Source organism: Sebastes fasciatus, chromosome 6 (assembly GCF_043250625.1).
Source record: "Sebastes fasciatus isolate fSebFas1 chromosome 6, fSebFas1.pri, whole genome shotgun sequence".
NCBI classification, from domain to species: Eukaryota; Metazoa; Chordata; class Actinopteri; order Perciformes; family Sebastidae; genus Sebastes; species Sebastes fasciatus.
Window position 1 is genome coordinate 16,485,115 of NC_133800.1, and position 25,473 is coordinate 16,510,587.

The 25,473-nt window shown below is 43.1% G+C and overlaps 2 protein-coding genes across 7 annotated transcripts in view; both read right to left on the reverse strand.

The window, feature by feature from the left end:
- Positions 1-1,226, reverse strand: part of emid1 (EMI domain containing 1) — a 66,474-nt gene extending 65,248 nt beyond the window's left edge. For 2 of the 6 annotated variants that reach the window (XR_012594271.1, XM_074637971.1), the window contains exon 1: positions 496-1,224. Coding sequence is in view for 4 of the 6 variants with exons in the window: in XM_074637971.1 (XP_074494072.1) it covers positions 496-671 (176 nt within the window). In the remaining 2 variants the exon portion in view is untranslated. Of the gene's footprint in view, positions 1-495 lie in introns of all 6 variants that reach the window. The other 4 variants (XR_012594270.1, XM_074637973.1, XM_074637974.1 and 1 more) reach the window with 4 other exon arrangements.
- Positions 1,227-4,484: 3,258 nt separating this feature from the next.
- The window catches only part of dnah10 (dynein axonemal heavy chain 10), a 30,595-nt gene continuing 9,606 nt past the window's right edge, over positions 4,485-25,473 (reverse strand). Inside the window, exons 20-78 of the mRNA XM_074637978.1 lie at positions 25,276-25,434; positions 25,063-25,179; positions 24,851-24,953; positions 24,570-24,748; positions 24,277-24,488; positions 23,956-24,112; positions 23,611-23,844; positions 23,409-23,531; positions 23,090-23,323; positions 22,753-22,976; positions 22,388-22,657; positions 22,108-22,291; positions 21,850-21,984; positions 21,324-21,476; positions 20,953-21,141; positions 20,495-20,641; positions 19,676-19,867; positions 19,423-19,541; positions 19,181-19,339; positions 18,966-19,101; positions 18,740-18,862; positions 18,525-18,656; positions 18,179-18,395; positions 17,799-17,918; positions 17,545-17,690; positions 17,303-17,455; positions 16,964-17,224; positions 16,705-16,877; positions 15,912-16,005; positions 15,542-15,709; positions 15,097-15,285; positions 14,402-14,573; positions 14,114-14,317; positions 13,951-14,031; positions 13,594-13,791; positions 13,295-13,456; positions 13,004-13,178; positions 12,551-12,732; positions 12,301-12,437; positions 11,999-12,216; positions 11,646-11,867; positions 11,320-11,467; positions 10,643-10,922; positions 10,304-10,533; positions 9,927-10,200; positions 9,711-9,815; positions 9,439-9,593; positions 9,201-9,355; positions 8,814-8,997; positions 7,448-7,648; positions 6,960-7,169; positions 6,753-6,848; positions 6,495-6,666; positions 6,285-6,416; positions 5,926-6,137; positions 5,674-5,841; positions 5,369-5,549; positions 5,146-5,291; positions 4,485-5,033 (exon numbers count right to left, since the gene is read on the reverse strand). Of these exons, the coding sequence (XP_074494079.1) occupies positions 4,887-5,033; positions 5,146-5,291; positions 5,369-5,549; positions 5,674-5,841; positions 5,926-6,137; positions 6,285-6,416; positions 6,495-6,666; positions 6,753-6,848; positions 6,960-7,169; positions 7,448-7,648; positions 8,814-8,997; positions 9,201-9,355; positions 9,439-9,593; positions 9,711-9,815; positions 9,927-10,200; positions 10,304-10,533; positions 10,643-10,922; positions 11,320-11,467; positions 11,646-11,867; positions 11,999-12,216; positions 12,301-12,437; positions 12,551-12,732; positions 13,004-13,178; positions 13,295-13,456; positions 13,594-13,791; positions 13,951-14,031; positions 14,114-14,317; positions 14,402-14,573; positions 15,097-15,285; positions 15,542-15,709; positions 15,912-16,005; positions 16,705-16,877; positions 16,964-17,224; positions 17,303-17,455; positions 17,545-17,690; positions 17,799-17,918; positions 18,179-18,395; positions 18,525-18,656; positions 18,740-18,862; positions 18,966-19,101; positions 19,181-19,339; positions 19,423-19,541; positions 19,676-19,867; positions 20,495-20,641; positions 20,953-21,141; positions 21,324-21,476; positions 21,850-21,984; positions 22,108-22,291; positions 22,388-22,657; positions 22,753-22,976; positions 23,090-23,323; positions 23,409-23,531; positions 23,611-23,844; positions 23,956-24,112; positions 24,277-24,488; positions 24,570-24,748; positions 24,851-24,953; positions 25,063-25,179; positions 25,276-25,434 (10,149 nt within the window). The 3' untranslated portion in view covers positions 4,485-4,886. The remainder of the gene's footprint in view (positions 5,034-5,145; positions 5,292-5,368; positions 5,550-5,673; positions 5,842-5,925; positions 6,138-6,284; positions 6,417-6,494; positions 6,667-6,752; positions 6,849-6,959; positions 7,170-7,447; positions 7,649-8,813; positions 8,998-9,200; positions 9,356-9,438; positions 9,594-9,710; positions 9,816-9,926; positions 10,201-10,303; positions 10,534-10,642; positions 10,923-11,319; positions 11,468-11,645; positions 11,868-11,998; positions 12,217-12,300; positions 12,438-12,550; positions 12,733-13,003; positions 13,179-13,294; positions 13,457-13,593; positions 13,792-13,950; positions 14,032-14,113; positions 14,318-14,401; positions 14,574-15,096; positions 15,286-15,541; positions 15,710-15,911; positions 16,006-16,704; positions 16,878-16,963; positions 17,225-17,302; positions 17,456-17,544; positions 17,691-17,798; positions 17,919-18,178; positions 18,396-18,524; positions 18,657-18,739; positions 18,863-18,965; positions 19,102-19,180; positions 19,340-19,422; positions 19,542-19,675; positions 19,868-20,494; positions 20,642-20,952; positions 21,142-21,323; positions 21,477-21,849; positions 21,985-22,107; positions 22,292-22,387; positions 22,658-22,752; positions 22,977-23,089; positions 23,324-23,408; positions 23,532-23,610; positions 23,845-23,955; positions 24,113-24,276; positions 24,489-24,569; positions 24,749-24,850; positions 24,954-25,062; positions 25,180-25,275; positions 25,435-25,473) is intronic.

The window sequence follows — 25,473 nt, forward strand, 5'->3', positions numbered from 1 at the left end:
TTCATCTGTCAAATGTTTCAAACGTCGCTTAAAGGGTCATTTAATTGCTGTTTTGTAATTGCTTTTCCTCCATGTTGTCCATGTATCTGTTTTTATGTTTTTTATTTTTTCCCTCTCACAATGTTGTTTGAAGAAGTCTTTATAGATATTTAAATCAATATCCTCCTCACAAACACAAACCATACACTTCCACGCAACACACACTTATCTTTTTTGATATATTTACTGTATTGTTATTGTTATTATCTTGTCCTACTTGTTTGTTATCACTATTATGTAGTCATATTATGTCTTTATTATTTATGTTAATCTTGTCTCTGGGTGGAGGCTTCAGATAAGTCCAGTGGGTTTTTTGCACTCTTCCTGCACTTTATATTATTCATTTATTTTTTTTGTTATGTTATATAGTCTTAAATTGTGCAAAAACAAATAAACAAACAAATAAACAGAACAGTATGTCCACGTATTATAATACAGTGGTTTGTTTTTCCTTACCTTTTCTGGTAGACTGAGGTGTGAGAGGCTGCTGTCTGAGAGGCTGAGTAGGTTTTGTACAGTCCTGTCTTCCAGGTCGCGTCCACTAACGTGCTCATCCAGAGCAGCAGCACCGTCCACAGCACACTGTGACTACAAAGCGCGGCGGACACGCTCTCCGGTTGGCGCCGGCACATTTCCGTGGCATCCAAAAAAAAGTACAGCCAGAAAAAGAAAAGTTTAACTGAGCCCCAACTTCCCCCTCGGTAAGAAAAACACACCGGGTTAGTGCCTCCAGCTCGGTGTGAGGGGGAAATGTGTCAAACAGCACCGGGTCGGCTGCACGAGACGCGCATCACTAAAGTAGCAAACATGCACTTCTGCAGAGTAGACAGCTGCTAAAAAACGATGACGTTTGTGCGTAAAACAGACTTGAAATGCGAAGTGAACTAAAGAAAATGCACTCCTGCGTATCTAACTATGACAGAGAGCCGACATGTGAAAATAAAGCTTGAGTAGTGAGTGTGTGGGTGTTGTTAAAGTGTGTCCTCCTCTCTCTCTCTCTCTCTCTCTCTATCTGCTCTGCCTCTGTCTGTCTGTCTGTCTGTCTGTGCGCATATCGAGCCGAGCCGTGACTGCAGCGGGCATGAAACCACTTTTATAGTCTCCTCAGGTCTTTTAAGAGCACACAGTCCTTTTCTACCCTGCCCCGTTTCAACCTCTTACACTTGAGGACAATGCATGCTCAAGGCGACGGCACATTACGCATTGTAGGCTATTTTGTCCTAAATGAGTTATGGGCTGCTGCTTCTCCAAGGCTCATCTGAAGTCACTGGAGTTGTGTGTCAGTGATGAGTAATTGTTTTTTTTGGTGAACACAACTAAAACATAAATTCATGACTAAGTTTTGGCCCTGTTAGAGTTGAAAAGTTATATTTAAAAGCCCATAAAGTTAAAGGTTCATCACAGTGTATGCTTCAACATCTATCCATATCACAGTGTATGCTTCAACATCTATCCATATCACAGTATATGCTTCAACATCTATCCATCTATCTTTATCTATCCAACAAGTTCTCATCCCACCTCGTCACATACTGACGCAATGCCCTCAGCCTCACTTTTCAGTCACACCTGCTTAAACCTGCAGTAGTTTTTGGCATCATTGGGAAAACAATTCCATAATAACTTTTCGGCATATTGTAATTCAAGTGTTCTGAGAGGAAGCTAGACTTCTGCTCCTCCTCATGGCTCTGTTTTCAGGCTTTAAATAATCTAGCCCGTGACGGGAGACTTTGACCAATCACAGGTCATTTCAGAGAGAGAGCGTTCCTATTGGCTGTGCTCCGGCCATGTGAGTGGTGCTTGGTGTTTCCTCAACTGATTTCAACATGGTGGTGGCGTCACAAACTTTCTCATTTTACAGCTAAACCGTGCACTACAAGATGGTTCTGAAAACATTTGAGGTGAGAAAAAGGCATTACAGTAACAGAATATTGATTCATATTTGATCAGCGCTGCCTAGTTTAACCGTTTGATCGGAGTTCGCAAGTGATTGACAGCTGCTCAGAGACGGCAAGGCTCCAGCTCGGCTCTGATTGGTTGTTTTCCTCCGGTCTGTGAAATCTTGCAGATGCCATTAGGAGCACCGGAGGACACAGACATGTGATTTTTTTCAGATTACCTGTCTCATGCATTGTCTCATACTGTCAGGATATACTGACCGTTTTATAAAAATAACTTTTTTAACTCATATTTGCTCTATTTCTACCCACTACTGCTTTAACGACCCCTCGGCGTAATTTTTCGCTTCTAGTAAGCACATGCTTAATGTTGTGAATTTAAAAAAAAAAAAACACGTTTAGAATTAGGCAAAACTATGAGTTAGGTTGAGGAAAAAACAACATAGTTTAAAATTACTACTTTGTACAGTGAAGATGTGACATGAAGTTATGAACACCAGATACAAACGATCAGCTGATTGTAAACTGGGGACACACCAAGCAGACATCGAAGAATTAGTGGCGACAAAGGCCACCAGTTGCTTCACCTCACGTCGCCTTTGTCTTTGCCGATGGACGCTCACCAACGGCCCATCGGCTTGGTGTGTCAGGGCCTTAAAGTGAAAGTGAAACTTAACACATTGGACACGAACAGCGGCCTCCTGGATGAAAGCCCTGTGTTGTTGGACCCATCCACCTCCCCTCATACCCACCCAATGTGTTTCCCTTTCGCTCTTTAACCTACGTCACCACAGCACTTTCCCTGTGCACTCTTACTGTTGCCACGGATGGGTTTACATTGACAGCCGAGTGCGTAACATACCGGCGCTAAAGGGAGCCTTTTGGTAGGTTATTGAACGCCATGACAAAGAGTCAGTATTTGACGCCCAGGGACTGAGAACGGGCTGATCTATCTATGGTTGCCTAGTTGTCTGTAGCCTCTCTGTCAAAGCCATCAGTACCCAGGCTGCAGACAGTGGCAGGAGAATAGTTGAGGTTACTGTAACCTCCATCAGCTCATACATGTGGGACATGTAGGTTTACAGTGCAAGCAGCCAGCAACCACAGGGCTGCGGTCCTGCTCCAAACTAAACACCTGGCACTGCAACCAAAAACTGGGGCCCCAAGACGTGTATCTGTGGTTGGGGGTGACTACACCTCTCAGGCCCCATCATCATGGGCCGAGCTGCAAGTCCCTCCAGCTGCAAAATATGCAGCACTTATGCAACTGGCTAGTATGTTAGTTTTGGTGAAGTTCTCAGCTAATGAGAGATAGTGTTAACACTTTGACACTCACATGCAGGCTTTCAGACTGGCACTAATCACCCCCCATACCACAGGCAGAAAGCGGCACACATTGCATGCACTTGAATGGGACTTAGTAAACCCACCTGCTCTCAATCACAACTAACGGAAACTGTTTGGGATTGGGGGGGTGGGGGAAGGTTGGAAAATGATGTGTCAGAGTTTTTTGTTTCACGGCACCCATGGCATTTTACGAGGCCACTAAGCGCAGGCAGGCAATGGTGCCAACAGGAACTGGAGCAGTGAGGGTTAATGTAAATCCCTCCAGTCACGAGCAGCTGAAAATAATTTTGACCTCTGAGGAGGGAGACGGGGGTCGGTTCCATTGAGGATTTCTTTTCCTTATTCCTCTCCTGCTTCCATAATTTCCTTCCTCTTTACTGTGCAAACAAAAAGAGCAGCACTACCTATTGTCTATGGAGGTGTGCATTTACTGCTGCTCACTCATATAAAGTGTAGGTTCATTAAACAACACACCATTCTTTCCCTCTTTTCAACAGGGAAACACAATTCCTCCCCTCCTGTGTTTGCTCATAAACATGTCCTGATCGTCACTCTTTATGATAGTCGCACCAGTTAAAGCTGAGAAGGGGCCTGTCTAACCTTTGCCCTCTGCCATTCAGAGGGGGAGGGGGGTCTTAAAGGCTACACAATACAGTAATGAGGAGCATGACAGTGATCTCATATGAGGCTAAGGACTTTTAAGGAAAGATACTTGAATGTAAATGTAAATGTAACATATTTTCATGTTGCTGGTTGTTGATTACAGCTGCACTCGCACAACTACATGATGTATGATGCATGCCTTAGGGTCCAAAAGTGTTTTTATTTCTGTGTTTCTGTTACCTCACTGCAACACCAGCTGCCAGATCCAACGGGGGTTTGTTTGATTTTTAGGGTAAACTTCACCTGCTTTGGCATGCTGACCTCAGCAGCCTCGATTACTCAGAGCTGCACTGGATCTGTTGGTTAAATGTTACAGTAAAGCATACACTGCTTCCTATACTGCAGAGAACAGCTGAAAAGCTACTTGGGTAAAGTGGAAAACTTTAGCAGCCTTTGGTCAATGGTAAGTTTTCCGCTGTATGCAGCAGATTATGTTCCCTTTACAACCTCAGCAGAAATATTCAGCAGCTACTGTCCTTTTCAGGAATGGACACAATTCTGAAATATTAAGTTAGAAAGAGAAAAGTTAGATTGAACTGAATTGCAAACGTTTATTCATTAATAAAAAGTAGTAGACTTCTAGGCCTGAAAGATGACCCACTATAGCCTGTTGGCAATTTAGCCCACTGTAACACCAAAGAGAAATCCCTGGAGCTGCTGCCCAGAGTGAAGAGCTCAGTACTGTTGTATGCTGCCATCTAGTGAGGAAATATATCAAGTAGATAATGAGTCAAAAATCTAGTTTTCTTTTGTGTCTCTATCAATTTATTTTTCAAAATATGAACAAAATATGTATCTTTCATCATAACTTATTTGGTTTCCTGTAATCTGCCCATAAATCAGACAGTTTTTTTTCTCTCTGTAAAAAGCAGACCCCGTTGTTATTAATCAACTGTAATCTAAAACTGTGTGAAAGTTAACCAGCTCAGTGGGCTGCCTTTAGTCAGCGTTGAGGCATAAACAGACTCCCGGGAGCACCCAGTGGGAGATGTGCAATGTGGTGGACAGGTCTGCCTCAAACAACAACCCCACACCCATTGCATTCCTCCGCAGAGACGTGGTGTACACTGGCGTCCGTATCGTATTCTGCAGTACAAAAAAAACACATAAAAATGCACACGACAGTTAGGAAAAAAAACTCAGAATAGTGAATTAAAGTACTGTATGCATGGAGGCCTGTAGTGCCTGTGGTCCCCACCTGTAACCTGAGGCGGCGTGCCTCTATGGGGATGACTTTGAGAATGGGCAGTTCAACAACCAGAACTTTTGGTTTACTCTTCACCAGGCAGCTCTTCTCCGTGTCCCAGTCTGCTCCCTCCAGATACAGGCCAGACACAAAGCAGCCTGCAGGGGAAAAAACACCATCAGTCTTTATAACTCACCACTAATCACGCTGCAAAGGGTGAGTGTTGTCTCATTACCCTGTCCAGGTCTGTCACTGACTTCATCCTCACTGCGGTACTGGGTCACCTGTGTGTACAGCGTGGAAAGATCCAGAGGCCAACCATTTTTCCTGCATGCGGCTTGGACCAGGGCGGTCAGATAGGACTCTGGGATATGGAGTCCTGATAGCCACATGACCTTTGGCTCTCCCTCATCCACCTGGTGGACACAAGATACACATAAACATCAGATATAAAGATACATTTGTTTTTTAATTATTCTGTAAAGCCAAAATACAAAAGGTTATCATATAAGAGATTTGATAGTGTGTGTCCGTCCTCACCCAGTAGTTATACTGTTCATAACGCCTCTTGAAATGGCTCATCCAGTTGCCGAGGGACTTCAGAGTGTCAGGTGCCAACTTCTTCCAAATGGCAGGGATGTGACCATTAAAAAGGGCCTGAGCGACCTCATCCAACTCACTGCTCATACCCACCTCACCAGCCAAGGCCTGGGGGACACAAGAGAATCAGAACAACAAGACCTGTCTGTTTGAGTCCCTGATATGTTGTTATCCTCTGTCCCTCCTTCTCACCCTCTGCAGCTCAGCCAGAGAGCGCTGCATGCGGACCACTAGCTTGTTGAAGCGCTCCAGCTCTTGAAGCAGCACCACTGAGGTTGGGGAAATGACCGCGCCAAACTTTTTACAGATCACGTCCATGTCGAATAACTTGGGCAGCTTGTTCTGAATGTCCTGGGCCACCTGGCTGATGTACTCGTCCCTACTGATGCTTCCACCAGATTCACCTGAGGCATTAGAGAGTGTTTAGAGGCCACAAGAGAGGAAGCACTTGGCAGCAAGGTGGATAAGAGAGTAAGGAAAACACCCTTCAACAGTATGGACAACTTTACAATTTCTTCCTTTAAAATCAATTACACCTGAATAAATCCTACCTGTCTGAGGCTGCAGATCTATTAGGTGAGTCCACATGTGTTTGACTGCCTGTGTGTAGTATCCTATCTCTGCATTGGAATGGAGACCCATTACTTCTGGTGTGTTCGCCAGTGGCAGGGTCTCAATCTCATCTGTAAGAGATAGCAGGGTAAAGCTGTGAGCGATGAGAAGAGATAAGAGAATGAAAAGTAATGAAAATAGCGACTGACCAACATATATTTTCTTGGGCCCATTTGGAGGGATCTTGTAATCTACGTCCTTGTTGCTGAAGAAATGGAAGCGCCGAAAGGTGTAGAAGAGGAAGTCTCCGAGGTATTCATCCATGTAGACGGTCAGGATCCTGCGGTCAAAGCTATCTATGGCTCGCCCGCCATACATCACCTATAGAACATTATACAGACATGATAAACGTAGCCAGCAAGATAATAGATATACAATATATTGAAACACAATGAAGTTAGCCTGACCTCCCCAATAAGGTATTTAAGACTTTCCCAGGGAATGTTGCTGTCTCCTTGATCGTGAGCTTTAGTCAGGTATGTGTCCAGGATCTCCATACACACCTGTGAAAACAGATATATTGTTTATTGTTTGAAATGTAAAAGATACTAGACTAATAATCAAACAAAATCAGTTATTTCAAACAAAGTGAAAAGGACTCCTGTGCCACTTACGAAGAAGTCAGACTCGTTGAAGTCGTAGTTGACGTTCCAGCCGATCTTGCCGTACTTGCGTCTCTCTTGCACCACAGCATGGAAGAAGGCCAGCACATACACCAGGCTGCGGAAGGCAGGGTGAGGGCATGCAGTCAAGGCCTCATGGGAGATTTTAGAGTACGTGGCTCTCATGTTCAGCTTGAGACCGTTGGGAGGCTCCGTCACTACCTGCACACCATATTAAAGTACATGTAAACACACTGACATCTTTAAAATCCTGTCTCTATTATTATTGTAGTTTCTCTGCAAAATGTTTACCATCAAAACACCAGTCTGAACAAGCCATTTGTAACATTGTCGTATTCCCAACGTATAGATTAAAAACATTTAAACACAACACCTATTTAAGGAAATCCTTGTGCCCGCTACTGGATCTTAGAAACCCTGCCATCTACAAAAAAAAATCTAAAAAACACTGCTGAAGTAAAAGAGAAAATGTGTTTCACCTTTAGAGACTTTTGCAGTATGCCGATGGGGAAATCCTTAATGGGGTTGGTGGTGACCCACAAGCGGAAGTTGGGGTTGGGCTTGGTGATCCTCTCTAAGGACTTCTCCAGGTCCTTCAGCCACTTTACCAGCAGGTGGCAGTTCTGAAGCATCAGCCACTGCCCACGAGACACCGCCATCTCCAGCAACTGCAGCGCCACCTTTATCACAGGTACAGAAGACAGTTACCCTCAACGTCTTTAGGTCATGTTTAGAAGGTAACCCCCAAGGCGTGAAAACATGCAAAAACTCTTGCCCGACGACCTATTCTAATCTTAACCCAGTGGTTCCCAAACTGGGGGGCGGGACCCCTTAGGGGGGCCCAGAGTTATAAAAGGAGGAGCACGGCGAGGCTAAATATTAATGATGCATGGTTCTGCACTGACCTGTGGGGGGGGGCTTGAAAATATTTTGTATCTACAAAAGGCGGGGCCCTTTAGAAAAGGTTTGGGAACCACTGACTTAACCATTTGAGGTCAATGCCTAATCTTAACCATCTTGCGAGAGTTTGGTTACCTTCTAGACGACCACGTCCTTACTTTTGATCGTTACTTAGTGTGACTACCAGTGGTGTACTGTAACAAAGTAATAATACCTTGTTACAGTACTTCATTATTTTTAGGGAGTATCTGTACTTCAGTTTTTATATTTCTGTCAACTTTCACTTTTACTCCACTACATTTCCTAAATAAAATGTGTACTTTTACTCCGATACGTTTTCCCCAAGCATCTTCGTTACTCATTACTCATTGCAAGCAAGCAGGTTTGGTGAATCAGTGGTCCTAGCTTGCACGTTACATCATTCACGTGATGGGCAAGTGTAAACAAAGTGCTCTCAAAGCCATAGTTAAGTTTCAATTTGTGCTCAAGTCCAGGCAGGCTGCATGTCAGATCATGCTATTTGCGACTACGAGGGAAGGAAAAACTGGATTTTGTTCTTTAAATCCTTTAAGTTGTGAAGACCTTGTTTTTCTTTAAGTGTAATGTAGCCGTGATTTTTAAGGTGGTGTTCATGTTAAAAGGAATAAACTTCATAAATCTCAAAATTCGGACTTGCTTGCTTTTTTATAGCAGCATTTACTTGTACTTTTACTTTCAATACTTAAATACAGTAAATATCAGATACTGTAAGACTTTTACTCAAGTAATATTCTAATAGGTGACTTTAACTTCTACTAAAGTCATTTTCTGGTTAGATATCTGTACTTTTACTCAAGTGTGACTTTCAGGTACTTCATCCACCACTACCTCCTGATCCCTATACTCGTTCCACTTGACCATACTTAAAGCTTCGCAGCTGTGATATGGAAAAGAAGTCTTCAGTACCTTCTCTTGGCCTTGGCCCATAGCAAGAAACTTGAACTTGTTGCCTCCAAAGCCGGACCTCTCTGCTAGTTTCATGAGGTCAGCGGCTGGGTCAGAGCCGGGGCTCAGGATGAAGACAATGGGGGAGGAAGGTGTGCTCTGTTCATAAATTGCATCGAAGCTGATCACAGGTGGCTGCACATATCTGAGCAGAAACACAAGAAAACATGTAGAAACTCAGGGCTTGACTTCTCTCTGCTTAAATAAATATATGTTCTGCAAACATTGTCAAATAATTGTGTTTAGTCAAATTAAACAGTGGAACTACAGTGGTGTGTACATACACTGTATATACTGTATACACAGTGACATTATATACATATACAGTATACACTATATATCCCTCACCTCTCGCCCATGGTGATAGTGATGTAGTCGGTCACAGCTCTGTAGACTCTATCAACACGGAAGCAGCGCAGCAACAGCAGCTTCTGAAAGGCCGACAGGTTCTCCTCATATTTCATGGGGAATGGAGCCTGTTCTGGTGCGTCTAAGTCATACCACTGAGGAGAACATTTATGAAGGTTAAACTCTCAACCGATTAAGTAAAATGTTTATGGTTATTCCTGTCACTGTGGTCACTTACAGACTTCCAGTCAGTGGAATTTTTCTCCAAGTCATCAGGCAGTGAGCCAAACTGCTCAGGAAAGAGCTCTGCTAGTTTCACTATGTCCTCCCAGCCCTGGTCTGCAAGCCAATCACAAGGCTTTTTGCGCGTGCTCTTTTCCAGGGATAGATTACCTTTACATATGAGGTGGAAAAACGTTTCACATTTGCTTTGAACATTGTGTGCATACACATCTGTCTGAGGTTCTACTTAAACATTTTAGACAAGTTCAACTTCTCTGGATATCTCACCCTTGATAAAGAACTCCAACTCCTCCTGAGGTGACCTCCCTTCTGCCTGCTCAATCTTGATGGTCACGTTAAAGGAAAAGAGCAGCTTGTGTCTCTCAAACAGACCTAAGGATATGAAGTCAGTTCAGGTTATAATATCCACAATGTAATCATAAATATATCATAAGAAATTGATCCTTTTCCATCCATTCCCTTGTTCAATCATTATTATTTTACCTGTGCAGCCATAGTTATAAACACTGTATGTCAGCGTGTCCATGATGTTCTTCAGTCTTCGGAGCAGGACGGAGTCAGGCAGAGATTTGCGTAGTGAATAGTCAAACACTTCCAGGTAGGAGGCTAGAGAGTACTGGTACATGCTGTTCACCAGAGCCATCTCTGTCAGTACGAAGAACAGGATAGCACCGCGCTTGGCAGCAGGTCGGTAGCCGTCTCGGAGTTTATCAATGTCCACAGATGTCTTCTCAGCCAACTTTAGTTTCTCAAACACCTGATGATCACAACATCAAACAAGGAAAAAACTAGCATTAACAACTTCAGTGAAAACGCTATCCTTCTATGACTTCCCAGGCGCTTGCTGTAGCCAAACTAACCTCACTGGCTTTCGACTTTGTTTCCTCCAAAGTGTGAATCAGCTCTGTGTTATCCAACATGTTGCCTGTAGCTGTGGCCAGCTCTGTGAGCAGGGAGTCCCCGAGGTTCTTCAGCAGCTTCTTATTGTTGCTCGTCTCTTGGATCAATCGCTCGCGCTGCTCCTCCAGCTCCTTCTTCTCAAAGCCCATGATAACACTCAGCAGCTGGTCCTCCAGACCCTTAAGAGTCACTGCACATGACATAGATACAATAAATGACACAGACAGACGAAGCATTTAGAACATGCTGTTCAAATGTTACAGACAAAAAACTATGGTTGCCATGCCGAACAATCTTACCAGTATAGTTAATGACCATGGCATTGCCAAACACTGATGGGGAGTATTTGGGGTTAGACAGTTTGGTGTTGAGGTACAGTTTAAAGTTGGGATCATAGTCCACCTCCATGTCACCCAGCGTGACGACCTGTCGGCCCTCTGCTCCTTTTACGTTCTTCTCCAGGACATTGTCAATCACAGGGTCGATGTACTCATCCACATCTTGAAAAAGGAATGGGAAGCCATATTTGATGGCCATCTCGAGCTGCTTCAGGAAGTCTGGATCATTGAAAGATGAGATCTGGGGGAAAAAAATGATAATGACACTGTCAGGACAGCGCGTTGTGACTCTTTCCAAAAGCATAGGCGCCGATTCCGTGGGTGCTTCCGGGCCCGAGCACCCACGGAGAAGGCTGAGCATCATAGCAACATAGCCCACGTTGCAAAACAAGTAACACTTTCCTTATAAAGAAGTAGTAACGTCAATTGTGAGCGAAAAACAAATCCAATTTTTATATTTACTAGCTGTGGGCCTATGTGTTGATGGTTGATAACAGAAACAGAAATCGGCACCTATGTTCTAAAGTGCTGACTCTGGGGCTGTCAGCAGTGGGAAGCTAACTAAAGCAAGTCATTTTGGGACTTGTGATCAGTAATGACACATAACTTGAACAAGAATTTAATTGAACTTTTTGTACCTTGAGGTTATTGTTTTCTTCCTTCTTCTTAATCCAGTTGAGGGCTTGCTGCTGTGGGTCAATACACATGGGAAAACGGCTCCCTCTGCTTGTGAGGATCCCATTCTGCACTGACAGCTCATCTGGAGGCAAGCCCTCTGAGCCCCATCTGTCACACAGGGTGTATTCGACACAGAGTTAGTCAGTGTACAGTCAAAATACAGACAAAATCCACATATGTGCAACAAACACCTACCCTGCTACTAAAACACTTAATTCCTATCATTCGAATGCAAGAACTCATATTGTACATTGTCTTCTCAAGTTTCGAACACACTCCTTCTCACCTGCTGATTTCTACCTCATCAGTCAGAAGGCTTTCCACTTTGAAAGGCTCGCTCAAGGGGATGCCTCTCTCCTGCACATCCTTAACCCATACTTGGTACACCATTTCATTCCTGAAGTCCCAGCTGAAGGCCCCTACATAGCTCAGGAAAGCAGCAGAGATCAGACAGTCACCCAGGAGACGCACGTGCCGCTGCTTCAACTCCTCCAAATCTTGTGTCCACCTGAGTGGTGATAGTTGAAAATAAAGAGCGATAGGTGGAAACACAAAGGGATGAAGAAAAATAGATTAAAAAGAAGCAACTCTTAGCAGGGTTGATTAGGTTGTGTTGTGTTGCATCTTCTGCAGCCTCACCGTTCATTCTCAGAGCTCAGGCCAGAGATGAGTTTGTCAGCAGCTATTAGCCTCCTCTCCATGAGCTCAGCCTCCTCCTGTAGCAGCTGTTTCTCCTCGATAGCAGCTTGGTACTTCGCTCCAAGAGCCTGCAACTCTGTCTGGAGATCGTTAAGCTCACTCTGAATGCGCTCCAGCTCCCGCTTACTCTGAAAGAAGTTCTTCTCCAGACGTGCCACCTAAACAAATGTTAGAAATATGTCTGTTTAAGGTGTGTTCCTTCTTATAGAGCATGATGTTAGCATGTACAACCCTTACATTACCTTCTCTCTCTTGGGTTTTATCTCCCTCGAGACCTCACAGTAACCCATGATAGCCTCGACAAACTTGAGCATTCCTGAGCCGGCCCTACTGATGGCTTGCATCTCCTCAAAGGTCGTCTGGAGGCTCTTTAGGAAGCCTAGCCAGGGGGAATTATAAAGAAAACAACTGAAACGTACTTGGCAAACACAAATGCCACTCTCATATACAGTATATGGGTATTATTATTCATAGATCATGAAGCCCACTTACCTTTGACAGTCCTGACCTGGGTGTTATTTATGGAATCACAGTCCATCTCCATCAGCGTTCGCAGGAAGTTAGCCTCGGACATCATCCCCTTGGCTGACTGCCAGCTGATCTCCTTGTAGCCGCGCATCACCAAGATGCACTCACAAACCACCTGCACCTGTTTGGGTGGCTTGGCAAAGGATCTGCAAAATGGACCAGCAGAAAAGGCAGCCAGAGGGAGCGTATTGATTAATAGATGAGACAAGTTAGCTTTTTTGGTCAGGTATCTTCAGTGTCAAGTTTTGCATGATTTATCGGTGATCGATTAAACACTAGAATATCAATCAACTCTACATACAGTACGTTTTGGGTTATCATTTTCTTTACAGAGGTTTAGTATGGGTGTCTGAACTTGGCTATATCATCGCTTTCAACAGAATGAAAACGATGCTCTGTCTAAGGAGGAGAGTTCACCGGATCTCTGTGACATCAGATTTCTCCAGGTCTTGCAGGGCGCGGCGGGCTGCCTCTAGTGCCGGCAAAGCCTCAGCCAGCGAGCTTTCAGCGTCTTGCTTCTCAACAGCTATCACTTTGTTCTGCTCTTCAATCTCTTTGGCTTTGTCTTCAGCCAGGGTCTTTTTCTCCTCCGCTAGGAAAGGAAACGTTATTGATGAGTGGTTTGTAACGGCTGTGTTTAGTTTCCGAAGCCTACAGCACACTGTGTTTATCATAATCCTGAGTGAAGAGATGCAGGTATTCACTGACCTACAGTCGTGTTCGTGGCGATCTCATTCAGCAGGGCCTCACAAGCTATGGACTTTTCCGCGAGGATCACCTTCTGCTCTGCCAGCTTGATATTCAGCTCAACCAGCTGCTTGCTGGCCTCCTTCAGTTTATCCAAACCTCCCTCTAGACGCTTGCACTGAGCTGGAACGGAGGAGAACAAGTTAGCAAAACAAAGTCTCTCAAATAATCACAAATATATGAATGCACAGTAGCCATGTGGCACCAGTCTAACCCTACACACAGAGGCACATCATTTATAAAATCTCCCATCTTCTCACCCAGAATATCTTGGTCCTTTTCCTTCAAGAGGCTAGAGTAGGTGCTAATGAAGTCCAAGTAGTTCTTTGGAGTAACATGGTTACAACGTCTGAGTTTCTGCTGGAACAGCTTGCTGTAGTCATCCACAGAGCTATGGACCATGCATACATGAGCTACCACTGCTGCCGAGTGTGCCTCGGGAATCATTGGACTTTCACCTGTAGAAAAAAATAAATAACATAAAGAAATTCTCAAAATATAGGGATAATATTCTAGCTGTATGTCTCGTTACAGTTCATTTACATAAAGTAAATTCAAATGAACTCTTCCATAACAAATGCATTTAAAAAAAGATATAAATAAGTGTCATTACACACCAAGGAAAGACTGAGCCACTGCAAGTAACGCCTGTGGAGGCCATGGCAGGAACCAGTCTATCACAGTGTTGTTCATCAGTCCTGAGGTAAAAAGTACACACAGTTAGTGAAATAAAATCAGAAATTATTATAAAACCAAGTGAAGCCTGACACCTCATTTCACCTGGGAAGTTCCTGCAGCGTGTCCTCAGGGTGTCTCCCACTGGAGACATGCCTAATACAATGTGTAGATTGTTGGCGCTCTTGTTGACAAAGTACCGCCACACACTCTCTTTAGAAGGACCTTCTCCCATCGTAAGAGCTTCATCACGCAGCTGGTTAATAATGGACTCCTTCTCATCATCAGGGAACAATGCAGGAACTATGCCTATAAAGACAGAGCACAATCAGTACTACAGCTTTTGAGAAACATAAATGTAGAGTGAGCCAGGAGGTTAGAGTGATATCCAACCTGAGGTGAGCATGTTGTTAATGAGCTCCAAGAAGCCTTCCTCGGCAACATGGGCATCAGTAAAGAGGAACACTGTCTTCTTATTTTCAATGCCGAGCTTCAAGTACAGCGCTTTCAGGTCATCACGGAAGTTTGACTCACTGTATCCTCTGCTGAGTGTTATCTCGAACACCTGGGGAAAAGCAGGTCCCATTAGTAGATGCTGGAGATTTCATAGAAATCAGAGTTAAGAGACACTTTTAAAAAGATGACAGGTATACAGTAGTTGAATGCTGCTTAACCTTTCAAACCCTAATTTTCAATTTTTCCTTTAGCAGCTTTAAAGTTAGAAGACTTCTGTTTCCACATTGGAAGACAGAGTCACCTATAACTTTATTCAAAATCTTCTTGTTCCAATGCTTCACTGAAGGTATGAGTCAACTATTTAAAACTAAGATGCCACATTACATTACTTACAGAAGTAAATGGACATATTTTAGATGTCTTGTATCTTGTGCACATATTCCCCCATTGCTTGACATGACACATGTGGTGTCTAGTAGTGAACAAGTTAGTAAAAAGTCTATTTGCTCTGCCTTAAGTGTAATTGTAACAAGTATGACTTTTATCTTTTACATCTGTGAAATAAATGTTTGACATCTGTTCGTCATTGAGAATCGTTCGCCCTTCACCACATGGCTCTTGTGTTTTACAACCTCACAGCCAGCAGTGAATGCAGCGAGCTTGGTGAGGGACTGCTTGCCAGAGCCCCCCACGCCGACGAGCAGTGCATGGCCGCGAGGGATGCGGATGATGCGGTGCACGCGGGTCAGATGTTCCAGAGCATCATCGAACAGGACTAGATTCATCATCGACTGGCTCTCATTGTATTCCTCGAGAATTTCCTGCAGAGCGCAAAAACCCAGTGGTCTTTCAGTATGATTAAAGACAGAAAATGGCAGTAAATAATTATAACACATTGTCATATTATTATACTATTTTATTTCAAAATGAATATTAGACTGAGACCACCCATCGCAATTGAAGGCAGCTATATGATAAGAAGACATGTCATGTGTCATATCAGGTGTGCATTATTTGAGTCCAGGATAAATTTCCCTAAAAGTATATTATATCGTACAATTAATAACTTGAAAATACCTGAAACAGGGCTTTTGACGCATCGTAGTCCTGTATGTCCTCATAGACCCTTAATTCAGTCTCTCTGAGGGCTGTCATGTAGTCTCCAAAAAGAATTGGGTCCCTCATGACTGCCTCCACGTCTGGCTTGAAATGCTCCTCAATCAGGTTCTTTATGTGGCCTTGGACCTGGTGGCAAAAAACAAAAACAAAACACTGGGTACATTTGACATCTGAAATACAACACTACAAAACTATTCATTATACGGTAGATGAGCCTACATTTGTAATTACAGTTGGAGGAACAATTACACATATGGTATTTGTCCCTGCCGTCAATACAAAGGAGAGTCTACAGTTAATATCTACAACTGTTGTTAATAATTATTACCAAGGCTTTGTCAGTTTCATCAATGAGTCTGTCATGGAAGATTCTCAGGCACTCATTTCTCCAGACACGCACAAATTGGGTGACAGTCAAAAACCTGTTAGAGAGAAAACAGGCAAAGCTAATACATTTAAAAACATAGACTTCTAACCAGGGTTATTATAGTAAACTAAAAGTGAAATTAAAATGAAAATAATCAGTAAAACATATTTTAGTAAACTGAAACTAAATAAAAACTATATCCTTTCAGAAAAAGTCAAACTAAACTGATAATATTATACCTGGGTAAGAAACTAATACAAATAAAATAAAAATGAATGTAAATTCATTTCACTTTTAGTTTTTTTTAGCTATAATATATGACTACCAAAAAAAAGGAGACAGCATGAATTTCCATCAATTCTCGTGACATTTATCCACAGAACTTGAACGGACATTTAGGAGATAGGCTATGCCACAATTGCTTCAATAAAGCACGAAGATTAAACATTAAACATTTTGGCCATTCCTACACAGTTCTCCAACCATGTATTTTTTTTATGTATATAACTACATACCTCTGAGACATTATAGCTGGCCCTAACAAAAACACTAACTAAAACTACTGTAAAACTAAATATAAAAACTAAAACTAAACCTTTCTGAAAAACTGAAACTAAACTGAAATCGAAAAGTCAAAACAAAAGTAAAATAAAAAACGAATTGAAAATTCAAAACTATTATAACCTTGCTTCTAACTGCAACTTCTAACTCTGTTAATGTAATAATAGAGTGAATGTGCTACAGTAGATCCGACCTGTCGGGTTTGGTGAGGGTCAGTCCATTGAAGACTCTTGACAGGTCCCTCTGGTTGAAGATGTAGTGGAACTTGGACGGAGTGGGTGGCAGATCTTTGATGATGTTGTTGTACAGTTCCAGCGTACAGAGGGTGATTTTATCACAGACCTGCTGGATGGCGTCTTCAAATCCCTAAAATATTTGACCAAGTATATTAAATCTGAGTGGATGATTGAGATTCTAATATGCATTGATTTATGTGGGAAAGAGATACCCACTCTGGTGTGGCCTTTGATAATGGAAGCATAGATATGGTGAAGGGACTCCAGTGCAGGGAAGGGGATGCTGAAGACACTGAAGAGCGAGATGAAGCGGGGATCCACCTCGTTCCTCCCACCTCCTGCCTTTCCCATGGCTGCAATAAAACCAAGGTCCTTGAGGATTTTGTAGTTCAGATCCTTCCCTCTGTCATATATGCCTCCTCGGTCCAATAACAGCTTCAGAAGTGCGATGGGCTGTTGTGTGCCGTAGCTATCCACCTGGACGAGCAACAATAATGTCAAACATACAAGCGTTGTCACAGTGAAAGAGATAAGAGTCGTGGTTGGAGCAAAAACCTTTGGCATATTCATGTCATCCATAAAGACCAGCAGTCTCTTCCCCATTGTAGGCCCGTAGATCTCTTTGGTCCTTTTCTCCACATTGGCCTCCAGGTTCCTCTGCAGGTCCATTGAAGTTGTTCGGGATGACAAGTTGATGATCAGAGTAATCTAGAAACAGAAGGGAAGACATGTAAAGAATTTAAACTCAAGTGACATAACAAATGTGCACAACATGCATGGTTAGATGGTAAACTGACCCTTGTATCTGCATTGAGGTTCTTCAGGAAGTTATGAATGGTGGCAGTTTTGAATGTGCCAGCCTCTCCAACCAGAAGCACCGGCCTCTTTATCTTCACCATCTGTTCCAGGATCCAGTTGGTCCTCGTGGTGTCGACAGTTGGCACTAAAGCAAAGACGGAGGATGAGGGAATCAAAGTGGCAGAAGGAGCTTGGCTCGTATGCAGGACGCTTGATTTGTCCTTGCATCACAGCTCACAGAATTGACCTTTACCTAGAATATCAGCAAACTTCATTTCAGGGTTGTGGACGTATTTGGTGACCAGGGAACTCCAGGGAACCCACTTCTCCTTTGTTCCATCAAAATGGAAATCATAGAGAGTCGGGAGGTATCCTGTATGGATGCAGACACGATGTTATTGATAATGAGATAGAAGAGTGACATAATAAGAGGCACTTCAACTTGAATAAAATTGTCAAAAAGTAAACATTTTTGTTTTCATTGTGATATTTACTCATTCAACCTAAAACCAAAGAAAAATCTTGTTCATGAATTTTCAGCATTGTCTGCAATATTTAATGTTACCCACAAACTGAACCTACTAAGGCATATTAAAAACGCCATAATCTTGATAATTCATGTTTGCTCTTTACCTGGTATCTCACCAGGCCCAGCCAGGGCTTTCTCATCATGCCCTGCGGTTAAACAGGAAAGCCTTTTGATGAACTCATCAAACTGGATCCTGCCGCTCTCCAGCAATGTGGCCCCCAGCGAGCAGTACAGAGCCTCCAGGAAGTAACACTCCAGGACTTCAGCACTGCTGCTCTCACTCCCAAGCAGCGCATCCAGTGTCAAGCACAGCTGAGTCACCTGAACACACAGCCAACGCATGCACAATTCATCCAAGCAGTCTGAATAATGGATTATACTAATCTTCATGCATAAATACAACAAGATACTGATACTTGAGTACATTTGAGATGGATGAGATTAACCTACCATGTTTAGATCTGTCTGAGGGACAACAGTCTTCAGTTTCTGGCCCTGTTTGCCATCAACAATACCGTCCACAATCATCTCAATAGAGCTGTGCACATATTTCTCAAACAGTTCGTTGAGCACTTTTTGCTCCTAGAAAAAAAAAAAAGTGTTGAGAAATTAGCAAATTATGAGCGAGTACACCTGTTCCGTAGTGTATATCATTTTTCTCATACCCCGTCAGGTCTGTTGGTCATCCATCTCTGCCAGAATGGGGTGTATCGCAGGTTTTTGGGGTCAACAAAAACCATCCCACAGCGGGAAACAGTAGCAGGGGAAGCATACTGCAGATCTCCAACCTGTGATGGTAAAGTTTCCTTACATTATTGCTCTGAAAGATGCTTGGCAGAAAAGTGTACAGAAAGGTATTCTGCTGACAGCCATTTGGAAATTCTGAAAAACCTCAAACAGTAGAGCGCAGTGATTCTGTAAACGGATCCGTTCTCCATTGGCTAGAGTGAGGATCTTGTTGTCATCCATCACTGAGTTCATATTCTCGACCCACAGAGCGTCCACATCGCCATCGAACAGGATGTACCTGTGTGTCAGAGTTCATGTTTGAATGAACAAAGGACATCACATTGCACATCTTTATCAACTGTTTGTTTGTTTTTTACCTCCGCTCTTTTTTCTCCGTCGGCTTGTTGATGTCACGGAAGATGTTTGATAAGATTCCATCAGTCCAGTCTCGAGTGTCAGGGTCCAGAACACCGTAAAGTTCAATGACACTCATGGCTTTAGGGTTTAGGGGATACATCTTGGTTTGAAATCCCAATCTGATGATGAGATAAAATAAATGTCACTATTGTCCACACAACACATCAGGAAGGTGGTGTAAACCAAGGTGATGTAAACTGACCTGGTCTGAGCTTGACATAATGTGCTGATCACAACCGATTTCCCTCCACCTGTTGGGCCCACAACCATAGTAGTGTGCCTGGTCATCATTGTCTCATACATCTGCACCACTTTATCAACCTGAAACCACAGACAGCACAAAGAATCTGTAATATGTAAACACTCACATGCTGTAACTAAATCTTTGCCACTGTAACTCAACAATCTTTAAGTTGTGTAGGAAAGCCTGTATCTCAAAGAATCTGGTTAATCACCTGGTTAGACAGCATAACATATTTGTTCTCTTGCAGGCTGTCTTCCACGGCATCATTGAAGTTGGGATAGCGAACACGAGGGCAGTCCAGCCCAGGGAACAGATCTGCGATCAGCCCGAGGAACAGGGGCACGTCCTCAAACACAAACTTGGGCAGGTTCATGTCCCTGAGAGCACGCATCAGCACCACATCCTGCAGAGAGGAAAGACGGAAATAACAGTGACAAATGACAAAAGACCATAAAGCATTACAAAGCCTTTCAAGAACAAAATTAGTGTGTTCACAAGGATTAAAGAGGAAAATATTTTCAAGATTGAAAATCTGTCAGATCAAATTAACCAATTTGTTTTTCACCTAAAATCACAATTTTAAATGTGTGTGACCTCGCAGAAGTTTTCTCTTTTAATGTTTCTGAAATCTATGGATCTTTAAAAAAAAAAAAAAAAAAAAGTTTATTATGGTAGATATGCACATGAGGCTGAGTGGTGGTGATTTTACTAGTTAGTTTTTAAGACAGACTTCAGTCCCTACTTCAAATAAACTGACAACAAGGAGCAGTAAAACTTAAAGTACTATAATATCAGACGTATTGCTTACTTATTTTCACTACATTTCTTGTTGCAAGATGCTAGTAAGACACTAAATAGACCTCATCTAAACACATTCCCAACATTATCCCAACAGCTGTCAATCACCAGTCTATACCTGAGGGATAACAAATAAATAACTCCTAAGATCCATATTGTATGTAAGCAAAAATTAGAAGTTTTCTATTCACTATATGAAAATAAAACATGAAAAATGTTGTTTGGTTTATACCTCACTGAGGTCTGGTGAGTCTCTCTTCAGCTCTCCTGCCATCACTAAGACAGACTTCAGAGCTCGCAGGCCAAAGTCATAATGAAACTGCTTGGACAGCTGCTCACGTGCCAGCTTATACAGTACTGTCATCTTCTTTGCCAGCACCTGAATTGGAACAAAAGTGTAGAGATGAAGTCCTAAATAAGACACTGACATGTGTAGCAGCAAGCAGTTTGCAGTGGAGTTAAATATTTCTATGTTGATATGAAAAATTGTCTTTCTCCGCTTAAAAATATCAGAAAAATGTCAAGTAATTAATTTCAAATTGTCCTTGCATTTCCGAATTACCTGAGAAAATAAATCTTGTACATTATAGTATTATTTTATATACATGGTGTTCATTATACACTGCCCAGGATGAGAGCATCAGCTAAATAGTAACAAAGTAATTTGTGCTTTGTAACTGCATCTCTCACCTTGGCCAGTAGGAAGCCCTCAGAGAAGAGCATGATCTCACAAATCTGCTGCAGGTCGGGCACAATGACCACCACAGGCCTGAAGAGGGCCTTGACTGACTCTGGCAGCTCTGTGCGTCCTGCATAACCTGGGTTCATGGTGATGAAAATCCCCATGCGGTCGTCCAGGCTGATCTCTTGCCCTTCAAACTGATGTGCATAGTGAGACGGAGGTGGTTTAGGGGGAATAAAAGTCAACAACAACAAGCTATCAACCTCATTATTCAAGTGAAATAACCTTCTTTGTGAAATATCCATAAGTTTATATGAAAACTGGAATTATTTTCCATGTATTCATAACTGGTTCTTCATGCTACTTACTACAGACTTACCTGAAACCTTTTAAGGTGCAGAATGAGAGCATTGCGGATAGTCTGGATTTGTGAGGAGATGACTGACAAAACTGATGCATCGATGCGATTGAACTCGTCAAAGCAGCCCCACGCTCCACACTGGGCGAGGCCAGAGAAGATTTTACCCATAGCCTGCACACAGAGAGGGAAGGGATTCAAGGAAAAAAGCTAGTGACAAATAAAAAAACAAAACAGAGAGTGGCTGCTTTGTCCAGCAGAGAGTGCAACAGAGTAAAGTTTGGCTCAATAAGAGCCTGTTTAAATAGGCCCCATGAAACTCACCTGCCCCCTCCACACACACACACACACACACACACACACACACACACACACACACACACACACACACACACACACACACACACACACACACACACATTTTATACAAATCTAATGGACAATCTGTATCTGAACAAATGGATGTCCTTTCTCTGGAAAGGTCACTGAACAGGTTTATGGTGCTAAGATATAGATAGTAGTAGCTCTTCAAGTGCAGGCTTCTTACCATGTAGTCCATGCCCTCTCCGCAGTTTGTGACCACACAGAGCAGGCCTAAAGCCTTGGCTAGATCTTTGGTGGACTCTGTCTTTCCTGTACCAGCCGGTCCAGCAGGAGCTCCACCCAGGTACATGGAGAGGGCCTGCATCACAAATACAAAAAAGCACCCACATACACAGATCATGTTGTCAAAACAAGCTGACAGAACAATTTACATGTTTCTGCTTGGGTGTTGGGTGATACAAATTTGCAAAGCTTCTCAGACCTGCGTGAGGGTGAGGTAGATACGGTCTGTCAGCGGGGTTATAACCAATCGACCGTTCAACCCCATGTATTCGTAGCCGTAAGAGAACGAAGCGCTGCACTGACGCACAAACAGGTCGTCATGTTCCCGGACCCAGTAGAATCTGAGCTGGCTTTCCCACTCAAACTCTCGTGCGTCCATTATACTGGAAAGAGGATTCAAATTGTATTTTATTTAAGTTTCACCTTCAAACACATGAGTTATACTGTCATGTGTGATAGAAAAACTGGAAAAGGTGTACCTGTTTAGTACAAAGTTGTCTACAATGTCTCTTGCATGGACATCGATGATAAGCACAGTGTTTATCTTTCGTCTGTCATTTCTGTTCATGGGTTGTGTAATGCGTTTCACCAGCTGATCAATCTGCTGGTGCATTTTCTCAGCATACTTCTTGAGTGCGTGCTTCTCTCCTTTCTTCACATTTTTAAAGACATCCTCTACCTCCCAGGTCCACCACACTTGATTGGCAGCCAGCACCATCATGCCCTGGTACAGCAACATCCAATCCACCCTGAGAGACATGGGAAAGACACATTTACTGTGGCTCATTTGCACACACAGACACTGGCATAATTGCTCACACACACATGTAATATCTACACACACCTGCTGCTGTCTTTACAGTAGTAGAAGATTGCTTCCTTGGTGATGACTCTATTAGTCCTCCTCATCTCCAGTAGTACTCCCATCATCCACTCCTCCACCCTGCCTTCCACCGGGACGGGCTTCCTCAGCTCCATCACCTCACCCTCAGCAGACACCATGGCTGCAGCTACTGTCTCCCCACTGCTTTCCACATCAAACCTCAGAGATGCTATGTTGTCATACATCTTGTGGAACAAAGAAAAGAAAAATATCTAACAAATGTTTCACACACATGGCAAACAATGATCCTATTCATTCCTATCCTATCCCTCCTGCTTTGTCTATAGTGGCGTGATACCTTGATTATGTGCTCCTGGACGCAGGCAGGGTCGCTACTCCCCAGAATGCTGAGCAGTTCATCATCAGAGATGAAGAAGAAGCGAGGAAACGCATTCCGCTTTGAGTCCAGGTAGTCATTAAGACTCTTCTGGCACCTCTCCAGACCATCACTCAGGGCCTGTAGTTCTGTTAGCCGGTTCGGAATCAGGCAACACCGCTTAATGTTTGGACCTTTCACTGTGTCACTCATTATCTACACAAAAAATGAAGAAGACAATATCATTTTGAGATGTCCAGTTACAGAGTACTAATCAGGCTAATATTATGGCAACACTCACTTCTTTGAACTTTTTGTCAATGATATCAAATTTCTTGGCTTCCTCAGGTAACTGCGAGCCAATGTCTCCACCGATGAATATGCTCTCCAGGTACATCCATTTTCTTTGTACCAGCAACGATACCTGTGCAAGAAATATCTTTTCAGTAGGGATTTTATGGATCAGCTCAAGTCTGATGGGGGATTTGGCCGCTCTCACTGACCTCTATGGTCTCACTGATGAGGGACAGGTCTTTCTCCCATTGTTGTATGGTGTCAAGGAAAGGTCCAACAAAACGGCTGCCCCCCATGCTCTGTAGGTTCATGGCATCGTTGTCCACATTCTGCAGGATCTCGTCCACTGCACCCAGAATAAAACCACGTTCCTGGGTGCCTTTAAAATAGGGCAGCACACTGAACTTCATGTTCTCCCAGGTCTCAACCACCTCCTTCACTCCCTGGAAGCACACACACAAACGCACACACAGGAATCACGTGTTTTGTAAGTATTTCTGATTTCACTGATAAACTGATACAGTTTGAGATAATTCACAAGGACGAAAGCTTGCCTTCTCAATACTGAGCTCTTTTACAGCAGAGGTGACTATGTCACTTATGACATTTGCGTGTTTGTGCAACTCCATAGCAAACATGTTTTCCAGAGTGAAGCTTTCAGGATTCATCTCAAAGCTGGTGCCGGTCCTCTCCATCAGTCCCTCCCAGTGTCTGTGGCCCGAAATATAAGAACACATGTTCATTTGATGTCGTCATACTCATCATATTTATATCCTGGTCAACGTACATTTTCAATATTTCATACTCTACTCTCATTTTTTTTTCGGTGTCACGATTAACTCCAGTTAGGTTCTGGTGTCAATCTGCAGACTGACCTTTCTCTGAGGGCCTCATTCTTCAGGTCCAGCAGAAGAGGCAGAGACTCTCTGAACTCCTTCATGCGTCCTTCTAGGAAGAGGGCCACAGGTAGGGCCCGCACATCTTTGGGCAGCTGCCTCAAGTTTTTGATGAAACCCTCAACACCCTCCTTTAGCAGCTGGATGTTTAAATCTACCCACAACGTCTGAGACCACTCTGTCTTTGCATCCTAAAAGATGTAAACACATGTTGAAAAAACATGTTGACCAGAATTATGTGTCATGTGTCCCAATATGCAACCACATCTGACCTTCTGAGCTTTATAGACACCATATATCTGTCTCAACCCATTCATGTCCTTCTGCATGCTGATGACCTCTGGGTACACAGTGATTGGCAGGTCCAACAGCTTCTCAGCATTAGCTAACTTCTGCCGTTCTGCCACCATCTTGGCAAGGTCTGCCTCATACGTTACCATAATGGTCAGTCCTGCAAAGAACAAAAGAGAGAGACTGGTTCGTCCACTACATTTCAAAATGAAACAATATATTATTGCTCTGGATATAACAACTGAAGGCAGGGTTCAAGTACCTTTCTCCAAATCATCTCCCACAGCTCCAGGACCATACATGTTGAAGCTTTCAGCAAAGATAGACAACTCCTGCCTGAACTCCTCAGTATTCACCTGTGTAGTCTTTGAGAGTAAGGGAGGGAGAATAGGAAGAGAACTGTAAATTTAAATTTCTAAAAGACTATACTTTTCATTTTGGGTTTAAGCAGATTGTGTGGGTTTGATGTCTTACCTGAGTAAATGATTTCTTGACATCTGTCAGACTTTTATCCACTTGTCTGGATTCTGCAAACAGGTCATCCCATATCGGGACAATATTGGCCACCAGCTCCAGTTCCTCCTCTCCGACCTACACATAAAAAATAGAACACAAGACGTTCAACAAGGGAAACAATATCAAATTGTGCTTTCAATGGGCAATAATTTAACATTAAACACACAGTACCTCCACTTTGTACATGGCCAGTGTTCTGTATCTTTCTTTGATATCAGTGAATCTCATCTCCACATCTAGAGACATGTCCCTGATGTCTGAGATGGTGCCAAGGACAGACTTCAGGACTTCAAAAGTGGCAGGGTTCTGTTTCAGCTCCTCAGAGAGTTGCTGCCGTATAAAATAACCACAAGGATAAATCACAGATAA